The sequence below is a fragment of the Crocodylus siamensis genome, chromosome 5, assembly GCF_052110815.1.
Source record: "Crocodylus siamensis isolate JL-2025a chromosome 5, ASM5211081v1, whole genome shotgun sequence".
In the NCBI taxonomy this organism is placed as follows: Eukaryota; Metazoa; Chordata; order Crocodylia; family Crocodylidae; genus Crocodylus; species Crocodylus siamensis.
The window spans coordinates 197,991,102-198,013,195 of record NC_143399.1 but is presented as its reverse complement, the minus strand read 5'-3'; the positions used below and the strand labels follow the sequence as shown (position 1 = coordinate 198,013,195).

General features: G+C 43.0%; 1 protein-coding gene across 1 annotated transcript in view; it reads left to right on the top strand.

Moving 5' to 3' along the window:
• OXSR1 (oxidative stress responsive kinase 1) overlaps positions 1-22,094 on the top strand; it is a 127,220-nt gene that overhangs the window by 83,161 nt on the left and 21,965 nt on the right. The window contains exons 6-9 of the mRNA XM_090047785.1: positions 10,084-10,193; positions 13,387-13,488; positions 17,784-17,917; positions 20,833-20,881. Of these exons, the coding sequence (XP_089903911.1) occupies positions 10,084-10,193; positions 13,387-13,488; positions 17,784-17,917; positions 20,833-20,881 (395 nt within the window). The remainder of the gene's footprint in view (positions 1-10,083; positions 10,194-13,386; positions 13,489-17,783; positions 17,918-20,832; positions 20,882-22,094) is intronic.

Here is a 22,094-nt window from a genome sequence, read left to right as displayed (position 1 = left end):
CTTGGCCAAGCTTGTCTGCTGAGCGGGGAGGCGTGCTTTAGCTTCCTGCAGCTTCAGCCTGAGCCGCTGCAGACATATATGGCTGCATTTCCAGAATCAAAACTGAATGTCCATTCACTTGCTTAGTGGTTCAGTCTATGCAGCTTAGACTAACCTGCAAAGATTAAATTGATTCAGCCTTGGGCTTTTTGACTGTCTGTACTTGGCCTACAAGGCATAGCTATAAAGAGATGCAAGGACCTGTTTTAGGACCTTTCATGGAATAAACTTGCGGCAACAGCTAAGCAGTGCAAGGTCATCCTCAGAGAGTGCTTTCCGCTTTGTGAAAGCAGATGTCAGTCTGAAGGAAGCTCACTTATGACTGAATACCGGGAATGATGCTGAGCTGATCAAAACACAAAGTTCTGCGGGAAATTCCAGCGTCCTGGTTTTCCCTCCAGCCTGTCTTGGAATAAAGTGTCTGCATTTCTCTGAACCGTTTTTTTCATCTTTAAAAAAAATAATTTCAATGCCATCAAAACAACCTTATCAGACAGCTTTTTCAGCTGCATATGTATTTCACTTATTTTTTTTAATGTGAGAACCATAAACCATCATTCTAATTTTTTTACTACTACTAACGATAGTAAACAGAAAAGCATGTCAGTGACTTTTTGGGGTCCAATTTTGATTAAATTGTTGTGTGAAGTGCTTCAAGTTCAGCACAGTTTCCTCAGTTTTGCGCAGAAAGCTACTTTTATTCAGAAAGTGTTGAGCAGCCGAAGAATGTACAGGCAGCGTCAACCTGTACAACTCCCCTGTGGGAGCTGGCTCACAGACCATAAAATAACATCCAATAAATAATAATGGTCAGTTGGGGATAATTGATCTCATTTACTTTACAAATTAATCCTCTTCCTTTCCTCCAAAAACATTCAGTCAACCCACAAATAAATCTCTGGTTGTGCAGGAGGTATGGTCTAATCTTTGGTACCCTATTGTCTCCCATCAAACTGTAGGAGGGAAGCTTGTCGCATCTCATTTCAGGTTAAACAGTAAATTCAGTGGGGCAGAACAGCTGCTGTCTCTGTGCATGGGACACTCGGCACGATGGAGCCCTGCTACTTGCTGGATCCCTGAGCCTCTACCCTCATACAAAATCTAATTATTTTTAATCTGGTATCCTGGCTAGTAGGAGCATCTTCTAACCACTGGTATCAGCAGCCAGCATCCAAAGTAAAGCACATTTTTGCTGATGCAGCTGCAAAAAGCTTGCGAGGAAGCTAAAGCTCTCTTGATTGATCAGATTCTGTTTGTAATTTTAAGTTGCCAAATGCGGGTTGAATTTAAAGTGCAAGCTGAAGTAATAGAATTAGGATGGGAGATTGGAGGTGTAGCCTGGAAGTTGCAAGATGCATTTGCTGGAAGTATGACTGCTGTGCATTCACATGGCCGCCTCCAAAAACATGGAGCTTTTACAAAGCCTCTCTCTTTTACTTGTAAGTGTATCTTTTAACTGCCCACCCCTTTTTTGCCTCTGAAGTGCATAACTGCCAGGCAGTGCCATTGCAGTGCCATAACATTGCCGATAGCAGACACAAAGATGCCCAGTTTGCCTAAACTTGACTTTTTATTTATTTGAAGAAGTATTAACTTGGGTCTGGGACCCAGTGGCAAACCATTGGGTATTTGGGAGTTGTAACACATAGAGGTTTGCATGAGTTCTGCATACTAGACTGATATCAATCTACTTACGGGAACACATCTTTGCTTTCCTAGATACCATTGTTTGCCAGTCTTCTGACCATGGCTGCAGTATAAATTGAGATAGCTGCGTTCTTTTATATTCCAGCCTTTCCAAAGTAATTACTGTATTTTTATTGGAACGCTGTCTTTGCACTGATGTTTAGACTCCAGGGAGCCAGCATAAGCTGTGCAGGCAGAAGCATCTTGCTACAGAACTATAACTAGTGGCAAACCTCTTCCCAACGTAGAATAAAAGTAGGCCTGAGTAATGCCCCGAATCTTTTACCAATGCTCTAACTTATGGGTGTCTAAAATGTGGTCTGGGTGTTAGATCTGGCCTGTGGAGGTAGGTCATCTGCCCTGTGGCACTTCTTTCAAGGGGGGGTGCAGGGTTGTGGCATTACTTGGGTGCTGGCCTCACTGCTGAATTTCTGCATTGAGATCTCTGTTCGGATCTCAGTGCAGCATCTGGGGAAGCAGCAGCGGTGTTAACTTCCAGGGAGGGCTGCCTGCGTTCAGGTGGGCTGTCTTAGCTTGTGAGAAGCCCCATAGTCCAGATCCAGCCTACAGGGCCAAATGAGTTTGACATCTTTACTTGAACTCACGTCTGGTGCTCACATTCAACAGAGGCTGCAGGTTCAGAGTTCATCGTTCCCCTTGCTCTTCATTATTGCATTATCACATGTAAAGCTGTCATCGATTTCTTAATGTTGAATTGTAGTAGAGTCAAGTATGTTGAAGAGCCGTGTATGTTATGGTGAAGGCGAATTGTTTCTCTCTCCCTCTCCCATTTGGCAGGCCTTCATTTTAAGACTGCTGTTGTCCCTGAGACTTTTTAGCTAAGCCATGTTTTAAGCAGTTTAAAATGCAACTTTTGTGCAAACTCGGCTTAGATAGGCAGCATTGCCTAGTAGTTAAAGTAGGCTTGGCCTTCAAACAGCCTGGGCAGCATCCGACTCACTAATTGATACTGGGCAAATTGCCCAGCCTCTTGCTTTCTATTTATAAAATAGAGGGCTGGGCAACACTTGTGTAACTTTCCATCCATTCATGCCAGCTCACTGACAATGAGTCTGTTTCTGAGTGCCCATCATCCATTGCACTAAAATACCAGTCTGCAAACACTGAACCACATGGGGTTCAACATTGCCACCCCCTTTTATATCTTAACAGATTGAAGCTTGGAAAAGCTAAGGAGTTGTGCAAGAGCTCTTGTGATAGTGGGCCAAGCCAACTGTCTGGCATCGTGATTTAAGACCTAATTCATCATTGGCTGATGTGACCCTGGCCTTGATTAAGTTTTTTTCTGAGTCTTAATTTCCCCACTTGTAAAATGAGACTATTATCTTTGTTGCCTTCAAGCCATTTTTAAAGAGCCATGGAGGAGCATAAAATGAAATGCTTTGTGATATGTACAGGTCATAGAAAACAGGCCTGGAAGCGAGGTAAAGAAATCCTTCAGTTCAACTGCGTGCCCCCAGTTCAGGAACGACTGTACTTAAACCATTCCCGAGAGAGACTTGTCTCACCTGCTCTTAACTCCCAGTGACTGATTCCATCGTCCCCCTTGGAAAGTCATTCCAGTGTTTAGTTATCCTACAGCCCAAAAGTTTTACCTGCTGCCTATCCTAATTCTCCCTTGTTGTGATGGAAGACTATTATTACGTGTCCAGTCTCTAGTGGATGTGGAGAACGGTGTATGACCTTCCTCTTGGCAGTCATCTTCTGACACGTTGGAAAACTTGCTGCCTCCCCCCCATCTTCTGTTCCCTAGATTTAACAAACCCATTTTTGAGTCTTTCTTGCAGGTTAATGGGTTTTTTTGTTTTTTTTAGAACTAGGATGTCTTTTGTTGCTCTCTTCTGAAATCTCTCTAGCTAAATCTCAGCTTTCTCCAAGTGTGGTACCCAAAAATAGACACAGGGCTGTGGTTTAGGCCTAACCAGTGCTGAGTAGAGCAGAAGAGTCACTTTTTGTATGTCTTCCTCATGACACTGCTCTTTATAGATCTCCATATGGTGTTGGTTCATACTCAGCTTGTGATCTGCTTTAGCCTCCAGAACTCTCCTGCCATTGATATGAAAATCTTTAATGATCTGCCTGCATTATGCCTGTCTAATGTAGTGCAGTATAACTGTAGTTACAAAGATAGCCAATCTTTTGTAGTCGGCTTCTTTCAGGGCACATTATGTACCTGATCTTGTTAGCTGCACGTGCCCTCTCTGAAACTTGTGCAATGTCGAGGTCCGTTCTATTAAAGTACTGTTGACCTTGTTTGAGAATCAGAAGGTCCAAAGCTTCTTTGGGCAGGGAGGGCGGTGAAGGCATGGTATTGGTTTTGGTGGATGCACTTTTGAGATTATTGCAAAAACAGTTCACATTGGAAATAATGTGCATAGCAGTGATTAGCTGTGTTTTAACCTTGACATTCAATTTCTGGAAATAACTAGAATTGTCAGTTCCCAGCTTCCCCTGTTTCAATATTGGGAAAGCAAATTCATGTTGGTAAATCAAGTCCCACTACACATATTTACTGTCCTTTAAAGACGGTTAGATGAGTGGTCAGGATGGGCCAAAAAATACAGATTTTAACTTTTGTCTAACTGCTTGCCTTTTACCATTCCAGACTTGATTCTCCATCTGTAAATTGTGCTTTCTCTTGCACTTGGCAGGTTTAATAATCTCCAGCGATCAAAGTTCTGAGGTTGTAACAGGAAGGCATTTAATAAGACCAGAGCTATTTGTCCCTGGGCATCAACCATGCAAGGCAGCAGAGGGGAAGCACTTGAGCTGTTGGCTCTTTCAAAATGCTTATACCTCCGTCTTTCCAGCTGTGCACCTCTGCCTGTTTCCTTGGGAAATAGCATCTTCCTTACCCAGGTTTAGAAATAACTTTTTGTTTCGGTTTGGTTTGAAGGCAGTATATGTTTCTTAAGATAGTACACTCCAGTAGAATCTGATGTTGTTTTAGGCCTGATCCAAAGCCTGTTAAAGTCAATGAGGGCCTTTATGGTACTGGACTTCAGATCTCATCATAATTAGCACATAATCCATGTTTTCCAATGGCAGATTACTATTGTTATAGGATGTAGTTTCAATTTAGCTGTGGCCATTTTTCAAGGTTAGATGCATGATATTTTTTATTGTATTTTTTTTAAGATGACACTTCGGCTGGGAATGGGCATTTTAGGGGATAGATGTTTTCACTAGCTGATTCCTGTGCCTTGAATGAACCATCTCAGCATCTTAAGCTGTCAAAATCTATTTCAGTTAGTGACTCACTTATAGACACACCGGCACCTGTTGCGAGTCAGTCATAGCACCTCCCACTTGGATTGATGAATTGTTTAAACTGATTCCTGTTCACTCCAGCACTTAGACTTCTTATTTCATTAAAAAAAAAGTATGGATTGCTAGAACTGCCGCAGCAATTTGTATTTTGACAGATTGGGTGTCTGAATGCTAGGCATCTTTCCAAACATAAGCCTACACTTTCATTGATGACTATATAAAATCCCTCAAAAAAGATGTGATGTAGAGTAACAGTAGGACGTTGGTTATATTATGGTAATTTAGACAGAATCTGGAGTATCTTTTTGTCCATTTTGTCTATAAACCCACATGAACAGAGCTGCTTCTAGTGAGTTATGCGACATGTCAGCAATATCTTTGCTCTGTAACGTATCCAAACTTATCTTGCTGCCAGGGTCTTTGGGTAGTATCGTTGATCTGATCCAGTTGAGTAGGCCATCTCCAATTCTGCTTCCACAGAAGCAGCCAAAGGATGGTGAGGAAGGGGATTAGTTAATTAGGCTTCTTCAGAAGTCCTGGAGATTTGGACTAAGAAATGCAAGGGGCATCACTGCTAAAGAAGTGTGGAAATGCTGATGTCCTTTTGGCTCTTATATTGCATATGGATCCCCACAGCAACTGTGATAACTGATGCTGCTGATATTTAGCAAGTAGTTAGTGGAAAGGTGTTGGGCCTTTACTGTCCACGGTAGTAATCCAGGTCTTTCTAGCCATTGAACAGTGTTGATTAACTCTGCTGAAGCCCTTAAACGCTATTTTGGCTTCAGCAGAATGCAGCAGCTTGTCTAATGCAGTTAGTTTCCATGAAACCCAGTTGGCTCGTGCTGTTCACTTCCAGAATAGACTAGTTTGTTATAAAGCTCCACAGCTGTGCAAATTGAAACTCTCCCTGTGCAGTGTCTGAGATGAGAGGCTTTTATGCTGTGTGGTATTTTATTTTATTTTTTTTATAGGTGCATTGCTGGGCGTAGAGGCATGATAGAGTTGTATCACTGGAGGTCTCTCTATCCCTCACTAAGGCTCCATAATTAAAGTTCTTAACTAAAAGATAGGTCATACATAGATTTCTAGGGTTGGAAGCGACCTGGCAGATCATCAGGTCCGACCCCCTGCTCTAGGCAGAAAAGAGCGCTGGGGTTAAGTAACCCCAGCCAGATGCCTATCCAGTCTCTATCATGTAGTCTGACGGTCAGAAAAAAAATGAAATTTTTGGGGTCATGTGAGGACTTTGTGATGCTCAACTTGCTTGCTTATAAAGTTTTTTAATAGATTATTTATGGAAGGCTCAGGTGGGACAGTGGAGGAGCGGGAAGGGTCTTATATATGCAGACTATTAAATATGTAGACTGTGAATGCATCATCCAGCTCTGCACTTTCTCCTCTGCTTCCGTGTAAAAGCAGCAGCACTTAAAGAGGAAAAGAAATCAGCCTACAATAATTGCCTACTACTTACATTTTTTTTAAAGAAGGCAAGAAATCTTGGCACCATATATCTTGTCCTTTTTATCTGCCCTTTGTCTTGGTCTGTCAGGTATCTTGCATCCCATGAATTTCCTGTGGCTCCCTTGAGTCCTGACAACATTGGCGTTGAAAATAGACTTTTATTCAGGTTCAATTTCATCCCTTCCGGGTGCATGTTTGACATTGGCAGTGAAATGAATCCAATCGCATGTCTATTTTACAGGAATCCAGGCAGATTCAGTGATGCAGCTGCTCCTTTCTCAGGAGAGAAAATAAAATTCTAGCTCGTGGGTAGGATTTTAGTTAATGTTTTACAGATGCTTCTTGAATAAGTACATACTCTTCTTTAAATGCGGGAACTGAATAAAAGTAGCATGATGGCATTTCAGGAAATTGATTGCTTATGGTGGTGGCTTTAAAACAATAGTGCGCACAGTTTTTGCACTGGCCTGTTTCAGCCAATTGGAAATGAGTAAAATTGATTGGAAAAACATTGAATAAATCAACCATATAATGGAATCCAATTGAATTCCACTAAGACTTTCTAGTGACCTCAAAGGACAAACGCAAAGGCAGTATTTCAAGATGGGCTTTATAAACTTGTCTTGTATTTGATTTGAAATGTGTCGAGTGATGTGTGTGCTTGCACACTGCTTTAAAGAGCCTGTGTTTTTAAAGCCAGAACAATTCTGCCTTGAATGGCATTTCCTTTACTCTCAAAATGACTGCATGGAAACTTGAGCTAAGATAATCTTACCATATTGTGATGTGCTTTATTTAAAATGCGTGCCCAGAGTGTGTGAAAACTTCTCTAAAACAAGATAAAACTCTATTGCTAGAATTTTAAATTGCTACTGCATTTGAAAACAACAGGTTCATAAGAACCCTTTGATAAAGGAAAAACATCTGAATTGCGTATGTGGCATTGCAAGTGATTTACCAAGATGATTTTATCGTATTAGAAATCCTGTGGTTTAAACTAAATGCACCTAATTTTATCATATCTTGTTGTGGAACCGTATCAGATTTTGCAAGTTAAGCGGAGCAGGAACTGGTCAATAGTTGGTTGGAAGATATCAAAGGGAAGCACTGTTATAGACTGCAAAGTGGGCGATTCATTAGGGTTATGGACATGCATACTGGAGCAGCTTCAGAAAGGCAGTAGCAGTTGGTTTCTAATTGTTATGTGTGAACAGGAGGTGAATGATACAAATGTAGCAAAACTGGCCCAGCTTTAATATTGGGTGAACCTGTATTAAAACGGGAACAGTTCTGAAACATTTGCCACCCTGGCTTGTCTGTGTAACAATTACAACTGTTGGTACCTTTTGGAAACTGCTCCAAATATATATGTCCAGACTCAAAGACGGTGGGAGCCAACCTTTTGTGGCAGATGTGCCACAGATTAGCTCTGTGCCCTCTTCAAGTTATGCCAATCCCCTTCTGCTGCCTGATCTGCTGCGCTGCGTTTTGCTCCATGCTCCGTCTGCCACTGTGCTGCTGTCACCTGCCCCCCCCGCCCCCACTGTCTACTACAATTCAACATTGAGAGATCGAAACGGCATCGATCGTCTCTGGAGCTGCCAACTCCAGGTAGCAAAGGTAGAACCACGGACCAAAATACTTCAGCAAGACCCACCCCACCCCCCTTGTTAGCGGTGCAGCACTTCTGTCCGTGTAGTGAGCTGGCCTTTTTTGAGGCTCTGTGGAATAAACAGACGAGCATGGATTTAAAAATATGTAGATAAAAACAGGGCAAGTCTAAAGGAACATTAACTGGCTTTTTCTTCATTTGGGTCTAGTTTTTTCCATGTATACATGCACCAATTGAGGCAGTTCTTGTATGTCTTCCTCTCTCGGTGTGGTTGTGTGCTCTGTTACCAAGCGGTCCAGAACAGGAAAGCTAAACACACAGCCTGGAGCAAGGGCTTAGGAAGGCTCTTCTCTGCCTCTGTTGTGGTCCCTTCATCCCAGGGAACATTTCCTAGATCTTTTCGGACCAGCGACTGTTATGTTGCCAGGATTGTTTGTAGCAGCCCTTCCTTGCTCTCAGTACAGAATTTCCTGTGCCAGTCCAAGATGGCTATAAGGAAATACTGTTTGATTCCAGTAACACCATCACTTTTATCACTGGTTTGGGAATTGCTTGTTGGCTCCAGGTACCTAAGTACCTAATTAAAGTGACATGATGAGTAATTAACAATATAGTTGGCTTGGGAGCACTGCGTTTAAAAGAAAAGTGTTGCCCATTCAGTTGGCATGATGAAATCATGCGGTCCCAGTGATACTTTCAGAATTTACAACCTCTAATCCTTTATTCGAACATGTAATTTTCTAGTGGTCCTGATGATAGGAGAGCATTCCAGTTGGACAGAATACAAATCGGTGTTGTTTTGTTCTACTGACTCTGCACACTGCGCAAAATAAAGCTCCTAGCTATATCTTTGAGGTTGCAGAAGCACAGATATTGGATAGATCCAAGATGAGGGGTGCACATTTTTTCAGGAAGTCTTTAGGATAAATAACTTTTTGTAGTCTGAGTTCATGCCTCGTTATTGTTAGAGAATTATTGACCTCAAAAGAGAGCGGTGATGCCAACTAGAATACGGGGGACATCTGGACTAAAGCAAGTTGCATTCCTTGATAAGAAAGTTAATAGGCATATGCTCCATGTCTGCCCCTATTCATCTTATTGTGTTGTTTATAATATCATTAGGAGCTCAAGGAAGCTGGTGAAAGCTGGTGGGGAGTTACTTGAGAGAAGATGAGTGCAGACACAGAAAGGGAAAAGAAACAGAGGAGGACTGGGAAGGGGCAAAAAATAGTTGGGATCATACCTGTACTTGCTGATACAAGTACAAAAGAGGATTGAAGAACAGAAGGTTATTGGAGGCATGATATCTGAATTTTGGTTACAGTGTAGGGGTCACCTTGTCTTTGTTCATTGTGTGTATTGAATCTGCTATTCATGTTGCTGGTGGATTTGCTGCGGAGTGAGAAAACGCACTGTACTCAGGCTCACATCCACAACGAAAAAGGGAGTTTTATGTACCCTATGGACTCAAGTAGACAGGTCTCATCTCTGGTATGGACACTTGGCACAATTACTACAGTAACTTGCCCTAGATTTGCTTTGTAGTGAAGAGCAGACACGTGATCAGCTCTTCCAAGCTAGGTGACATTAGAGCTCCTAATCACTAAGCAGTGGGGATCTAGTTTACTGTGGAAAAAATAGACTGGAGAAGCAGATAGACAGCTGAGATGCAGCATGATTTCACTGATTCACGTCTCACTTTTTGAGGAGTAACTTTACACCCAAGTAAGGTGACACACTGGTAAAAGGCTGTATGCTGTTTGTCCTCTCTACTTTTATCCTGGAGTAAATGTCATCATGTATCTCCATCATTTGGATGATGAAACTTTGTTCTTTAGCTAACTTCTCTCAGTTGATCATTCTTAGTTCTTTGGAAATCTCTTTGTAAAATGTTACTATCTTGAATGTAAGCCATAGCTGAGAATATATATGTCCTCCCTTCAGGATGCTTTCTTTGCTAAAAATTTTCCTGTTTCCCTTTGTGATTTCAGACTTTGGTGTTAGCGCATTCTTAGCCACTGGTGGTGATATTACCAGAAATAAAGTGAGAAAAACCTTTGTGGGCACGCCTTGTTGGATGGCGCCGGAAGTCATGGAACAGGTAAATATTTCTACCAGGGATCAAACACTTTAAGAGGCAAAAGAGGCAACACATCTACATTATTTATGAAAAGCTTTCTTGCTGAGGAAGCCTGGCTTCACATGGATGTCCATGGTGAATATTTCTGAGGATGCCACTGCCCATAGCCAGTTCAGCATGGGTAGTTTCATTACAGTGCAGTATAATCCTGGACCCACCTTGACATTGCAGACAAATTTGAGCACTCTCGGTTGCAGGCCACCCTACCACTTACGTACAAGTTAGCATCCACTCCTATTCATACCTACAGCTGATGAGATCCGGGGCTGTTCCTCAGCCAGACAGTGGTGATAGTTTTGATTCAGTGAATATAGCTGCTCAATTAAAATGGTGGTTAGTGGGCAGGGTGGAAGGTCATATTTGCTCCTTAAACAAGTGCCAGTCTGTTTTCCTTGCTTCTGGTTTGATGTGGGAGGAAGAATGCACATGTGCACATGCATGCACCTGGAACTTATTGGCCTGGTAAATTCTCCAGGCCTGCCGAGGGCCTAGCTGGCATCTGTATATCTTGACACAGCTGTGGAGGCCTTAACAGGAGCCTGTAGTTTCTCCCTGCTGTTCTGTAAATTGCCAATCAACAGGTACTGGAAGTAATAGCTGCCCTTTCCTAAGTGGATGTAGAATAGCAGGTCAAAATGTAGCAGCACTCCGTTGGGCTTCTCTTGACTCTGCCCGCATGTGTCTGTGGTGGAGAGTCATGGAAAGAGATTTAAGAGGGGAAACCTGAAAGAATAAAGTTGCTTTACAAAGGTCTTTACCCTGGAGAGTCATGTAGTGAAAGTGAAAAGACTTTGATTGCAAATATTTAGTGGTTCTTATTGGGGCACAACTCCTGGAGGCTTGCAAGACCTTGTGCAGGCTGTTAGTGTAAGTGTGTTGCAAGAAATTAAATGGCAAACAAGTCATTAAGTGGGAGATGGACTTTCAAAGGCTGTTGGGAGCATCCTGCTGTTTTCCAGCAGGTATCACTGTGAAACATTATTTCTGGGATTACAGCTAAAAGGCAGACATGAAAGTAGTGTATATCCTTGATTGCACAGAAAAAACATGTCCCATTTTTTAAATTTATTGTGAGGTCATAAATGTTCTTTAATAGCAGTTAGACATGTGATACCCTAGCATTTCTTGTTTGTCAGTCAAAATATGCAGTTTCCAAGTATAGTCATGTTTTGCTGTAGATAAGGAGTAAAATTTGCTGGCCTAAATTCATGAAATATAAACAAATTAAGGTTATTGTTGTGTTTTGGGTGAAAATCAAGGTTTCTAGAATTCTGAAAAATTGCTAACCGCTTTATATTTGCACACAGGGATTATATAGTACAGTGGAGGACCAGTGCTTTATACTAGGCATGACACAAAGCAAGCCCCACACTGTCCTCGAGTGCCACTCCAATCCCCGTTTCTTGCCCAGTCCATTACTCCTCTTTCTGCTCCCTGCCCTATCTGCTGCTGTTTCCTGCTCCCTCGCCAGTCTGTGCCACATACAGTATGCCTCACATACAGAGGCCACCCCCACTCATTTGTGGCAGGCATGCTACAGATTGGCCACCCCTGCTATAATACATCTGAAACTTGCAAGTGGTTAAAATATTGCAGGATGTGTGCAACGATTACAAGTTTAGCACTGCACTTTGCTCCCGGTTTTCTTTTTGGTGATAGTTTAAATCTAATTCTCTGCCCTTATTGCTCCATATGCAGCATGAGGCAGCTTGTGGCACAGAAGTTTACAAGAAATTTTTTCTTCTCTAATCTAATCTTGCAGCCTCTGCTCCTCTTCCCTTGCTTGCTGTCAGGTACAGCTCTGGCTTCATTCTCTCCTGGGCATGGGGCACATGCAACCTCCAGTCCCTGCCTGACCACGTGGCAGTGACCGCTTCAGCTCAGGATGTTGCTGAGCTTGCATGTGCTCTGTGTCCAGGAGGGAATGGGGCCAGAGTGGTGCACCTCCGGGGGGCAGGCAGAGGCTGCAGGGGGCAGGCGGTATGGGCATAGACACTGTCAGGGGAGGCAGACTGAAATGGGAGCAAGTGGTGGGGGCTGCCTGTCCCCTTGCCACTGCTGTCCATCGCTGCAGTGGTGGGGAGGATGAATTTAAGACGAGCTTCCAATAATTAGATTGTAAACTATGGAAAATGCTAACAAATGTATAGATTTCCCATATGTAGAATCTAAGAACTGGGGTGTTGGCTTACATCCAAAGTCATCTTGGATTTGGGTATATACAGTATTGATTTATCTGGTGCTAAGAAATTTGAGCCTACTGGCTTTTTCCAGTTTGTTCTCGTCTGTTCAGTAAGCAGGAAGAGCAAACAATTCCAATTGGGCAAAACGCTTGGATTTTTATAGCTCTGGCTGAAGTGTCTTTTTCTTTGCAGTGGAGAAAGCTAGTTAGATGTCAACACCTAATCTGTTTCTAGTGAGGACTTTTGAGGGCATATGAAATTTGTGTTTTTTTAAAAAAAAAAAATAAAATAAAATAAGGCAAATACTAGATAGCTTTACTGAACAAAGCCATCCTGTGCATCCTCAAGTGCAGAAAGTGCTAATGCCTACTAAAGTGGAAGACAGTTGAACAGAAGGCAAAATATTAAGTCTTTAATGATTTCTATTAAACAGAAGGGAGGAATCTGTCAGGAGGCTGGCACAGACTTACAATGCAACATTTTTCAGACTAGTTTTTGGAGTGGAAGTGGTTATAGCCGAGTTACTCGAGCAGTTGCCTTGAAGGTGCTAGCGAGGCACGTGACAGGGCTGGCGATCCGGTTTCCTAGCAGTGCCTGTCTGTTTCGGTGTAATGATTCTCCAGGTTGGTGCAGAAGCCAAAGCCCAGTTGAAGACCATGCCTTTGGACCACATGGCTCTAACCATTGTTTGTTTGGTGATATATGAGCCATTTTTGAGCCACAAATGTGGTCTACCTGATGTACCATCTGAGTGAAGCCAGTAAGGAACTTGGAGGAAGAAAGGCATGTCTTTCCTCTGGGTATGGTTGCAACACCAGCTGGAGTTAATGGGAGATGTGTCTTCTAGAGCACTTGAGGATAAAGAAAAGAGACCGGAAAAATGTACAAGCTCCATTGCATGCCTTGGGGTGGTGGGGGGGAGAAAATGTAAGGTGTGTGTGTGTGTAGTAATGTCAGTTGTGATTTTTCAGGTCAGAGGTTACGATTTCAAGGCTGACATCTGGAGTTTTGGAATCACTGCTATCGAGCTAGCTACGGGGGCCGCTCCGTATCATAAATACCCACCAATGAAGGTGAGCAATGATCTTCAATTACTCACGTTGACACAAAGCAGTATTATTAGCATTTCTTGAGGCCGTTTTAAAGGAAGCTGTCAGCCCAGTTATTAGACTTCCCTTCATGATTGCACGTGTGACACGCCAGAAAACAGTAGTTTTCAAGGCATATGGGGAAGTGGTTTCTAAAATTAAGCAAACTGCTTTACTTGTGTGTGGGCTTCCAACAGTGAATAGTTCTGTTCAGATCCATATGTTTTCTCTGTAGAGGCTGTGAAGGCTGTCTCACACTTGCCTTCTATAAAAGCAGCAGACCAGATGTTGGTGGACTAGAGAACAATCAGTTGCATCAACAGCATCTGATAAGGCATCTGGATAAGGAGTCACTAAGTTTTTTCTTTCCCTATCATATCATTTCTCCCCTTCATCTCCCCATAAACTCTGGCATCGGTTGCTATAGACAGGTTTCTTAAGGTGCTTGTAACTTCTCTGCACCAGCACTGAAGTGTCTGTCACCAGAATCAGTATGGGATATATGCAGAGATTATCCTTTTGGTATAAAATTGTGTAGGGGAATCCACTGAAGTCAAGCCTAGGAGTGATGATAGCAGAGTGCCGATGCTGCTGTAGTTAGTGAAGAAACCCTCTCTGTGGCCTTTTAAGTCATTTTAAATCCCTGTGTTTAATCGGCTGACTGAAGCACTCTAAAATGTCACAGGATCATACAGGGTGGGGTATGTGCTCTGAATTTGGCCAGACTTGAGCAGGTGGCTCTTGAGAGAGAGATCCTATGAAAACCAGCTTTTCTTAAAACAGGTTCTGCTACTTTTGCACAGGCATGGGAATGAAGCCATGGCTTGGGTTTTGCCCCAAATATGACATTTCACCTCGCTAGCATTTGTGGGAGAGAAATTTGAGAAGATGTTTCATACAGGTGCAATCCCAACATCATGAAATAAGAGACTTTGTTGCTTGGTTGTTTTCTTTGAGCTGGGTGGTTCAGGGGGGAATGCAGTGGCCGTTGAACCTGGTGTGTGCTCAGCCAGTTCTTCAGTTCAGTTCAGTTCTTGGGACAAACTGGGCCAGTGGAGATAGAGAGAAGGAAAGCAAGATGTTTCCTTGCTGCCATCTGCCCCAAATCCAAGTGTTATTATTTGGGACAATTGTAATGCGAGTGCATGAGAGGTTGAGAGGGCAGTCATACTGTTTTGGGACAGAGAACAAATGATGTGTGGGGAGGTGCAGGGGTCTTAATGGAGCACCAGTGGAATGAGGAAGAATAGTTTTGGGTAAGGTTGAGGGAAAGGGGGGTGGAAGGTGGGTATTTGGGGATGGGTGGGTTATAGTGGAAGGAAGGAGGGGTTGATGCGGGTTATTGGGGAGATAGGAGGAGTAGAACAGTGTGTGCTGGGACCCGAGACCCTGTCTCTTTGCATCTCTTTTCCCACCCACCATTGTGAGCCATGGTTCTGATTGTTTCCAGGCCTCTTCCTTATTTTTGTGCATCAGAGGAGAGCCAGTATGGTCATCCCTCCTTACCCGCATCACGGGGTCTCTACTTGTCTGGGAGTGTCTGAACCACACTCCCTACTGCCAGATATGCACTGTGCTCTGGAAGACTGTCCTTCTAAGGATGGGCAAGACCTGCTCCCTTCCCCCTCATGCGAGCTGTGCCCCAGTAGTGCAATGCAACGTTCTCCTTGTGCTCTGAAAACCAGGACATGCAAAATTGAAAGGCAGTGCCTTCAAGGGTGGGTATTCAAGCCACACCTGAGTGTGGTGGGGAAGTGTATTACCTTCTTGCCACACTTGCACTTTGAGCAGTGCCCCAAGCTCACATGCTCACTCTGCCTTTGAACTGTACTGAACAGGACTTGTATACGCACCTGCTTTTCAGCCAAACTCTCAGCCTGCTCCACGGAAACAATGAAGTTTTACAGTCCCGTCACTCTTATGTACATGATGCCACTGGTCTTTCACCTGACCATTGTTAAATGCTTTCTTCTTCGTAACGGTTGATGTGGCATGGCAAGAAGACTCCTGAGCTAAGGCATACCGGACTCCTCCAGGTACCCACACATGGAAGGAGGTCTTAGGACTCACACCGCCAGAGAAGGACATGGCCCATCCAGATGAATGTCAGTCGCAGCTCTGCCAAACTGTTTCCAGTAATCCCTCTCTACTTCAACACGCCCAGATCTTAACTGAGTGGATGCCATTTGAGTTCTTGCGGACCATTCCCATAGGCTGTTGTCAGCCCCAGGGGGGAAGAGTAAAGGCTGCTTCTTCATATCTTAGTTTTCAGAACTTTGAATTTTGCCCTTCATAATGCTGTAGATGTGACTGGCTGGAGCATTAGCCTAGCTGGAGGCTGCAAGTTGATCTCATGTCTGTTGAGTAGCCCAAGTAAGATGAGCTGATGGTCTCAGCCTTGGGTATTCAAGGTGGGTGACTTGGTTAATTTACTTGGAGAGGTGGCATTTCCTGTTATAGGTTCTGGCGGGTCTTGTTGCTGGATACCATTTTGAAGGGTGACTTAGAACAGCATCTTCGGAGTCCAGGATCTGCGTATTTAATATCTTTTTAGGTGGGATTGCTGAAGGCTGGGGGAGGTTTGCTCCAAACCTACTCTTGTGCAGTAATGGAGCAGCTTGGATAGAGAGCAGTGGGTTTGATTTTTTTTTTTTTTTTTTAATTTATTTTGTTTGTTTGTTTTGTTTTTTGCTTGTTTAAATCCACATTTACAAAACAGGAAGGCTTTTCTACATGCAACCTGATTTGAGGAAAGGTATGATGGAAGTAAATGAAGCAATGCAGAAGGAAGGTGTTGGAAGAGAGAGAGAGAGGTGGTCTGGAATGAGGACAAAAGTAACCGCCTTTTAAGATGCACATGGTTTCCTAGGGCTTTGGACTGTAGTCCAGGAGGTCCCTTCCTTCCCTGTGTTCCTGCTGTACAAACTCTTTTCTCGCTTCCCATTGCTTGCATTGTCTGAAAAATGTTTTCTCTTCATCCTTGATCTGTGGCATTGGCATTGTAACAGCTGCCTCTTGCTATACAGCATGATGGATTGTGCTTTTGGAGCCTTTGGACCTCAGAATATTTCTGTGTGATGGGCGCTTTGTTCAAGTAACAGGCTGATCCCTTTATCAGATGCATTTGGTGAACAAAAGACAGGCCTATTCCGCTTCATACACTCCAGATTGTCAAATCTGTGGTTGGAAATTGTATTGCTGCTTTACAATGCTGGTCAAATTTCTGCAAAAATGGCAGGATTAGTGCTGAATTAGGCAGGTTTTGTCAGGTGGTATTTAATGAAAAAAACATTTTCCTAAGAACAGTTTCGTTTTAATAGACACACTTAATTATTCCGACTTTCATGTATAGACAAAGTCTTGAACAGCTGTGCTGTTTGCAGATCAGTTAATGTTCGTAACAAAGCAGCCATGAATTCAGATCAGCCACTTCTGCTGTTGTCAGTAGTACTTTCCCATTCGACTGTAGATGGTTGGTAACATTTTTACACCAGTTATTTTGGACTGGGCTCGCTGCATTCAAACTGCAAGTTCAGACTTTGTTTATAAATGTCACTAGGCAGCAATTTCTATTTTCATATTGTCACTAGAAAATGTAACTTCCATTTTCATTAGCCTGTATAATTCTGTCTGAATTGATGGGCCATTGCTGTTTTACAGCTGTAGAAATGTCTTCAAATATATTGTGTGCTGGTTCTCTTTCTAAAATTGGCATAGTCTGTACAACAGTAATGACAAGTGAAAATGGAAGCAAGGGCAATTTTTTTTTCTTTCGTTTCGAATGCCTTTGCTGCGTTGAGTTGAATAGAAGAAATCAGTTTGACCTGGCGGGTGCATGGGGTGGTGAGAGCACGAGTTTCTTATCTTCCATGTGGCCTTTCTGTTTGAATTAATAATTAACACAATTTCTGACTGGCTCCCCACTTTCTCCTATGACTAAGAGACACCTTCGGGCAGATCAGGAGAGAACATTTGAACCTAAGGTCTTGCGTGAACCATCTCAAGGCACAAATGAGTAGGCTTGGCAGAAAAACTGTTGCCCTTCTGCCTTCCTTCGAGGCTGCACCATGCTGGTGTGGCTGACCTAGACATTTGCCCGGACCTGGCATTCATCCCGCAGCCTGTATCTTTTTAAAGTGTAAGGGGTCACGATGAGCATCGGCAGAAAGCCTCACTCTGCCTTTTTGCAGGGAGTTTATACAAGTGCCGTCTCTAACACCTGGCTCTTCAGGAGAATTTTTGGTCCCCCCAGATGTTTACAGTGGACTTGATTCTTTCAGGTGTTAATGCTGACACTACAGAACGATCCCCCTTCTTTGGAGACTGGAGTGCAAGATAAAGAAATGCTGAAAAAGTATGGGAAATCATTTAGGAAGATGATTTCCTCGTGCCTGCAGAAGGACCCAGAGAAAAGGTAAGGGTGTCCCCATCGCTACCTCCACACACGCACATAACTGAAAAACCCAGCACATCTCGGTCTTCAAAGCTGTTGTGCCTGAGATACCTCTATAGTCTCTGAGCTGCAGGTGAATGCAGAAGGCTTGCTGTGTAATGGTAAATTTTCCTTCTTGATTAACAAAGGTCCCTCTATGCGGCACTGGTCAGGCCGCAGCTGGAGTACTGCGTCCAGTTCTGGGCGCCACACTTCAAGAGGGACGTGGACAATATGGAAAGAGTTCAGAGGAGGGCCACTCGTATGATCAGGGGTCAGCAGGGCAGGCCTTATGAGGATAGGCTACGGGACCTGAACCTGTTTAGCCTCCACAAGAGAAGGTTAAGGGGGGACCTTGTGGCCTGCTACAAACTGGTCAGGGGGGATCAGCAGGTATTGGGGGAGTCCCTGTTCCCCCGTGCGCTGCCAGGAGTGACCAGGAATAACGGTCACAAACTGGCGGAGGGTAAGTTTAGATTAGATATTAGGAGGCGCTACTTCACAGTCAGGGTGGCTAGGGCCTGGAACCAGCTTCCAGGGGAAGTGGTGCAGGCTCCTAGCCTGGGGATTTTTAAAAGGAAGTTAGATGAGCACCTTGCCGGGGTCATCTGACCCCGGTGCTCTTTCCTGCTAAGGCAGGGGGTCGGACTAGATGATCTACCTAGGTCCCTTCCGACTCTAGCTACTATGAAACTATGAAACTATTCAGCACTGTGTGCAAGTGGCTAGACATGCACGTGTCCCTGGTGAAGTAACACCGGCTCCATCTAGTCTACTGTTCCCCAGTATCATACCCCCTGGAGAGTTCATTGTAGTTCCCATCTTGCATCTGGTTAAAACTGCAGTGGGTTTTTTCTGTCTCAGTAATAACAGGTTGCCTGCTGCATATTTACCTGAGGAGCTCTTCAGATAAACTTCTGTTTTTAAATTCATAAAAACAGGGATGGATCAACTAGCTTAATTATGAGGAGTATTTATTTATGGAGAGTAGCAAGGTAAAATGTTGGCAGCTGATTTCCCTTGGTCTTCTCTCTATACATATCCTTTTGAAATGTCCAGATGCACTGGGTTTTAAGTCATACTCACTGCAAATAAGCAAGTTTGTTCTGCATTGTGAGAAGTGGAGCAGAACATGAGCTTGTGGTTCCCAGGTTATTACTGGTGGCTTGTTTGGTGGTAACTTTTAAAGCCTCAGTCAAGTTCTCTGGTACAAGGCCACATTTCTACAGGTAAAGCTATGACGGTGCTCTAATCTAGGAATGCTCACTAACCATCGCCAGCTCTGGGTCGCCTGCCTCCTCTGCCCCCCAACCTTTCCCTAGGTTGCTAGCTCAGTGCAGAGTGGCTGCTGGTAACAGCCCATCTTGAAGGGAAGGCTTGAACTGAAATGCATCTTTGAGGTGAAGCCCTTGGGTTTACATCCTCCATAAATTGCTCTGAAAGAAGTTTTTCAAACAGAATCATACTTTTTTTTATCCTCCAAAATATGAAGGTTATTTTTAATAAACCACACGGTAAAGAAGCATAAGCATTTATGGAGATTAAAAATAAACCCTCTTCATCCCCGGAGTCAGCAGGTCATGGCTGGGGAAGATTAGGCTTTTCATACAGCACTATAATTAAGGCTCTCTTTGATTCCCCAGTACAGCGGAGCGTCGCTTTAGGGCTCTATACAGCCTTGATATAAATGGCATAGTTTTTTATAACTGACTAAACTTGACATGCTTAATGAACCTGATGGGATTCCAGGCAGAGGGTGGTACCAGTTCCTCCGGGTTTGACTCTCATTTCTTCCTTTTTTTAACAGCATGATCATGTACATGATGAGCTAGAGCTCACATAGACTGGGATTAAACATTACCGCTTTTTCACACATCGCATACTTTTCTCTCCTTCCTGCCACAAACACCCACCAGTCTGAAGTGAGCATGCAGGTTAGCAGCCAGTAATCAACAGCTTGGTGTTCACTCGAGGAACTGAGGCTCTAATATTGCCAGTTGTTCTGTGCAGGTATAAACCCACTGCTCTCATGGGAAGCTAGAGGTCTGCCTACAGGAAACGGCTTGTATGGCAAAGATAGTACCAGTACAGATTTACACCCCCACTGCAGAGTTTATTGCAGCTGTAGAAGCCTGGTATACCCCGAGTGAACAGGAGAGGAGTGTTTTGTAACACTGTTTTAATTAGGAACAGGAGCTTCCCAATTCAGCTCTCTTTTAGCATATTATAAATTGTAATACTATAGTTAATAAAATGCTAGTAAGGATCTAACTTCAGCGTGTCACTATTAAACACAATTGCTTATATTTCTTTCAGCAGTGTAAATTATCCTTTCACAGAGGTTTGCAGCTTTTGAAAACCCCTGTGAACCCTTGACTACATCTTTGCTTTCCCACGTCTCAAGCACTTAATATGCTTAACTTTATTTCTTTCCCTCCTGATTTTTGACCTTTTCCATTTGGCAAAGATGGATCATCTCATTTGGTTTTAATGGAACTAGAAAAAAAGCTCTTGCTTAATGGTGCAACATCAATGTTGCACTGTTCCCGTGGTAGTCTGATCTTTCATTGTCACTTGACGCAGGACATTTCTTTGTGATCTCTCAAAAAAAAAAAAAAAAAAAAGATAGATACCTTGAAATACTTGAATTCAGCATCAGAATGTGAGTAGTTTTTTCTTGACAAGTTTATCTTTTTAAAGCAGGGTAAACCCGAGCCACAGCTTGCCTTGTGCTATTGGAAATGTGTTTTAAAGAAAAGGCCAACTCTACTGTAAGGGTGCGAGCTTTACTCGGCTTTCCTTGTTGTAAGCAGGCTGCAATCGTGGGGCAAGCCACAAGTCAGTTGCCTTCAAAAGCAGCTTTTATAACCATTTTTTTTCCTCCCTCTTATTAATAGACCAACAGCTGCTGAACTTTTAAGACACAAATTTTTCACGAAAGCAAAGGTAGGCAAACACTTCCTAACTTTTGTCACTCACTGTTTCCAATTGGTGGGAGCTCTGTTTAGGAAGAAGCATGTTGGGTGGTATAAATCTTTGCAGGTCTGCATTTCTGGCTGATTGTGTATGCTGACTAAGGGAAATGGGTACAATAAAATTGTTACTTGATATCTCATACTGGCCCTTCCTGAAAGTTATGATGCAGAAAATCTTAAGAGATTTAACATCGTCCCTGGGTTTCTTTCCTTTCTCTCTGCTTATAATGGCACATTTCTGAAGGTCCCACTGTGGAAGCAGTAAATAAGACTAACATTTTAGACATCTCTAAAAACCAGCCTGCTGTGCCTTCTTTAAGTAATGTAAGGACTGAGACTGCCCAAGAATTTCCAGCAAATGTTGTGCCTCCCATACAAATAGCATAACTCCCATTTCTAGCTCTGAAAATTCGCTTGCAAGAAATCAGACTTTAATTCTGCCTCTGCGTCATGGTTGAATATTTATGTATTTCTTGCCCTAGACTTTGGGCAAAGATAACTTTTGAGGGAAGCAGCACTTAAAGGGAAGAATTCCCAAGATGGATGGAAGCGATGCAATATTTCTCTGGTTGCTTTCAAACTTCAACTTTTGGCTGGTTCATTGTCCCAAGGTGTATGGACTGATGGGCAGAGGGTATACGGAGGTGGTAAAATGACGAATGCCTCTAATTTCAGGGCGAACATTCCCTGTATTCCAGCTCTAGCAATATCATTTAATTATGAAAAGGCCTAATGAAGCTGTTCATTGGTTGGGTTCTGCATTTCTTAAATCTTCCACATCTGACTAAGACTGATTGTTCTGTTTATTGCTTGTAAAACCTTCACCCACATTTTTATTGAATTGCTCTGAAGGAATGTATGTCATAGAAAATTAGTGTTTCCACACATAAGGGCAATGTTCACACCAGAACCTCAAGTGAAACGTGTATGTTGATTTGATTTTTTTTTTTTTAAATGTATGTGAGATATTTAAGCATCATTGGATGTGAAGCTTGACAGGGTGTGTTTTTTGGTGGTGGTTGGGGTGAATCAGAATCATTATAATCATGTGTTTTGTATACTGAGGGTGAAGTAGATGCGGTTTTTAGAGAGAGGTATTTTAGTTCAGATTTTAGTTCAGAGGTAATCTAGTTCAGATTTTGTCCAAATTGCAAGCAGTATGCAGCACATTATAAATGGCTTGT